The following is a 3,885-nucleotide window of genomic DNA, read 5'->3' as shown; positions in this document are numbered from 1 at the left end:
TGGGTCCTCTTATGTGCAATAAGAGCTGATGGTCCACTGAAACTTTTCCCACAGTCCAAACATTTATACGGTCCCTCTCCCATGTGGATTCTCCCATGGCAAGTAAGATGTGAGCGCTGACTGAAACTTTTCCCACAGTACAAGCATTTAAACGGTTTCTCTCCTGTGTGGGTTCTCTGATGTATTATAAGGGCTGATGGTGCACTGCAACTTTTCCCACACTCAAGGCATTTATGTGGACCCTCTCCCGTATGGATTCTCCCATGGCTAATAAGGCCTGAGCGTTGACTGAAGCATTTCCCACAGTCTAAACATTTATAGGGTTTCTCTCCCATGTGGGTTCTCTGATGTACAATAAGGGCTGATGGTGCACTGAAACTTTTTCCACATTCAAGACATTTATGTGGTCCCTCTCCTGTGTGGATTCTTCCATGCCTAATAAGGCCTGAGCACTCACTGAAGCTTTTCCCACACTCAAGGCATTTATACGGTTTCTCTCCCGTGTGCAGTCTCCGATGGGCAGTAAGATTTGAGCTCCAATTGAAGGTTTTTCCACATTCCAAGCATTTATAGGGTTTCTTTTCTTTGGGATTTGTCTGCTGGGTTGTGGTTTCTTTAGAATCCTTGTCTTCTCCACCACATTCAAAGGATTCATGCACTTTCTTTCTTGGGTGGTTTCCCAGCTTCCTCTCTGACCTGTGCCAATTACTCCAGGCTTTTCTCTGTTCCAAGAACTGGGAAAAGTTCTCTTCAGCTCTTCTCAAAAAGTTCCCCTGCAGTTCCACTTGCACAGGACCTTCCCGCTGTGGATTCCCCTCCTCATTTTCACTCATTCTCCCATCATCTGCTGGGGCAGAGAGAGAATCAAGACAGGATTCATTGCCTGGGCTAGCAGCAGCGGCGGCTCCAGGCACCAGCGCTCCAAGCGCGTGCCTGGGGCGGCAAGCCGCGAGGGGCGCCCTGCCAGTCCCTGCGAGGGCGGCAGTCAGGCAGCCTACGGCGGCATGCCTGCGGGAGGTCCGCCGGTCCCGTGGATTTGGCGGTGGGTACGCCGAAGCCGCGGGACCGCCGGACCTCCCGCAGGCATGCCACCGAATCCGCGGGACCGGGGACCTCCCGCAGGCATGCCGCCGAAGGCAGCCTGCCTGCCGTGCTTGGGGTGGCAAAAAAGCTAGAGCCGCCCCTGGCTAGCAAAAAGGACAAAAGTGAAAAGCAAAGAGGGAAAACACAATGCAGTAACTGTTGGAAGACTGCAAAATTGGATTCTGCCTGCACATCCCATCCAAACACTGACAGGGAAGTGAAGTCAGGGAGAAAACTCCTGAGAGCTAACAGGATGGGTGGGAAGCCATGAGCGATATCTGTCATGATGATGCGACACCTGCTGACCAAGGTTCCCTCTAATTTTTTCCATCCATGTGTGGAATAAATTTTGTTATGTGCACCGAGGTATGTGTGGATGTGCGCCACCAGTAGAAACAAAAAACCTAGATGTAATATATATTTTTAAAAAGTTACCATAGGGATAATTACTCCAGCCAGGACAGGTTAAGCATTTTAGAACTCACTACTCAAAGAATTAAATTTAAGTGTAAGAGAAATAAAAATTATGAAATGCATAGACCAGTCAAAACACTAACATAACACACTTAGAAAGAATAAAATTACAGAGAATATATGTGCATTGCAGGAAGTGCCAAGAAGTAACACCAACACCACCACAAGTATGTGTTGGGGGGTGAGTGTGAAAGAGACTGTGTGGTGTTGGGGGGGGGGGGGGGTGAGAGAGAGAGACAGAGACTGTGTGAGCATCCTGCTGGGGAAATCTCAGAAATAGTGCACTGTCTCTTTAAGAAAGGCACTCACTCACTCACTGTTCACTGCAGCAGCTCTGAGTCCTGAGCAAGGCTGTGTTCCCTGCTCTGCGGAGATGGGGTACAGGGGCGGGGGGAAAGGGACACCCTGACATCAGCACCCTACTTGTTCCCCCCCTGCACATCTAGCATGAGGGTCCCAGGAGCAGCTGCAGGATGGAACAATGTGGAGGGAGGGGCATCTGAACACATGCTGCCAGATGTATGCGCTCTGCTAACCAGCTGGGCAGCATTTGAATTTCTCCTGGGCAGCCACACAACCGCACAGCTTACAGGGAACACAGCTGCTGACCACACCAGACCTGGGTGAGATAAGGCAGAACTGAGGGGGCTAAAACCACATTTTGGGGATTTTCAGCGTTTCCCTTCATTTGCAATATAGTTTCCGAGTCAGTGTCACTGTCTCCTCACCTGTGCGGGTGCCTCTTGGGATCTTCCTTTCCTCGCAGCACTGGAGATCGGGGACCCACGGCTCTTCCCCTGCTTCCAGCTGGGCAATCAGGGCAGGTTTGGGAATGGGGAGTCCTGCTCAGGGCGTGAAATCAGGCATGATCCGAGTGCAATGAGGATTGGGGCAATATTTGTCACAAAGAACACCGTCTTGAGTTTAAACTGACCCCATGATTGGCTGGGGAGTTGTGGGATGTGAACAGATGGGCATGTGGTCACTGAGCCCCCTTGGGAGAGGCAGATGTCTGTGGGAGGGGGAGTTGTCATACCTTCACTAGGAGTTTTCAGGATCTATGGGCTTTGGGGGACTTGCTGAGGCACACACAGCTCTGGTGTTAAACCCCTGCCTATGTCTAAACCTCCAGAGCCCAGATCCATCCCCACAGATGGAGCTATTTCCAAGAAGGGAGCCCTCCCCAGACATGGAGCTAGTTCTACGAAGGGAGGTGCACAGAGATCCTGTGTGTGAGTGAGAATTAATACAGATGGGGGCAGAAGCAGTTTATCATCCTATTACAGATGGATGGATGGGGATAAATTATCACGTCCATTAGGTCTATGGGTACATCTACACTTACCTCCGGGTCCGACGGCAGGCAATCGATGTTCTGGGATCGATCCCGGAAGTGCTCGCCGTCGACGCCGGTACTCCAGCTCAGCGAGAGGAGTACGCGGCATCGACGGGGGAGCCTGCCTGCAGCGTCTGGACCCGCGGTAAGTTCGGACTAAGGTACTTCGAATTCAGCTACGTTATTAACGTAGCTGAATTTGCGTACCTTAGTCCGAAGTGGGGGGGTAGTGTGGACCAGGCCTATGACTCCCCTATCCCACTGGAGGGAGTATGGAGGTGATGGCTCTCTCACACTGGAGTTGTGGATTATGCAACCCATTCCCCTCTAATCAAACTGCGAGGGAAGAACCTGACCAGATTCAGAAATGCAGACCCCATGGTTTCAAATAGCTGAGGGGACATGAATCCTTACCCAGCGAGGACACAGTCTCATAATTCTCCTGCATGATGTCCCTGTAGAGGGCTCTCTGACCGGGGTCCAGCAGAGCCCCCTGCCCAGCAGTGAAATACACAGCTACCTCCTCGAAGGTCACTGGCATCTGAAACAACAGGTGCTTCCCACTCAGTGCCTGCTGCCCCAGCCACAATCCCACTATTCATGGGGGAAGAAGCACAAAAATAGGACAGCTCTGGGCGGGCCAGAGGAGCAGAATCCCACCCCCACCCTGCTCAGAGTTGTCAGGAGGCTTCATGGAACAGAGAAAAGGTGAGAGCTCCTTGTCCCTCCCAGCAGATGGAGGAGGGCAGGGTTTAATCTCGTTTGCCACCTACTTACTAGGCACAGGCTGATGTGGGAAACAGAGCTCCACACAGGGACAGGAAACCCAGCACCTTCCCTTTGTATTTCACCGCAGTCTCTGGCTAGTGCATTCAGCACTCTGGTCTGTTTTCCCAGCCCTGTCCAGGGGCTTGTTTCCGGTTTCAGAAATGGGAGAATTTTCACCCCACCCCCACATGTGCCTGCTCATATATCCCAGCAGGTTTAACACA

At 51.8% G+C, this 3,885-nt stretch overlaps 1 protein-coding gene across 1 annotated transcript in view; it reads right to left on the bottom strand.

The window, feature by feature from the left end:
* The window catches only part of LOC112108232 (zinc finger protein 239-like), a 3,566-nt gene extending 225 nt beyond the window's left edge, over window positions 1–3,341 (bottom strand). Inside the window, exons 1-3 of the mRNA XM_026654420.2 lie at window positions 3,308–3,341; window positions 2,286–2,399; window positions 84–847 (exon numbers count right to left, since the gene is read on the bottom strand). Coding sequence (XP_026510205.2) covers window positions 84–847; window positions 2,286–2,399; window positions 3,308–3,341 — 912 coding nt within the window. The remainder of the gene's footprint in view (window positions 1–83; window positions 848–2,285; window positions 2,400–3,307) is intronic.
* Window positions 3,342–3,885: the final 544 nt, after the last annotated feature.

Source organism: Terrapene carolina, unplaced genomic scaffold (assembly GCF_002925995.2).
Source record: "Terrapene carolina triunguis isolate 2854851 unplaced genomic scaffold, T_m_triunguis-2.0 Scaffold192, whole genome shotgun sequence".
NCBI classification, from domain to species: domain Eukaryota; kingdom Metazoa; phylum Chordata; order Testudines; family Emydidae; genus Terrapene; species Terrapene triunguis.
The sequence above is the reverse complement of the archived record's forward strand: the minus strand, read 5'-3'. Positions and strand labels throughout refer to the sequence as shown.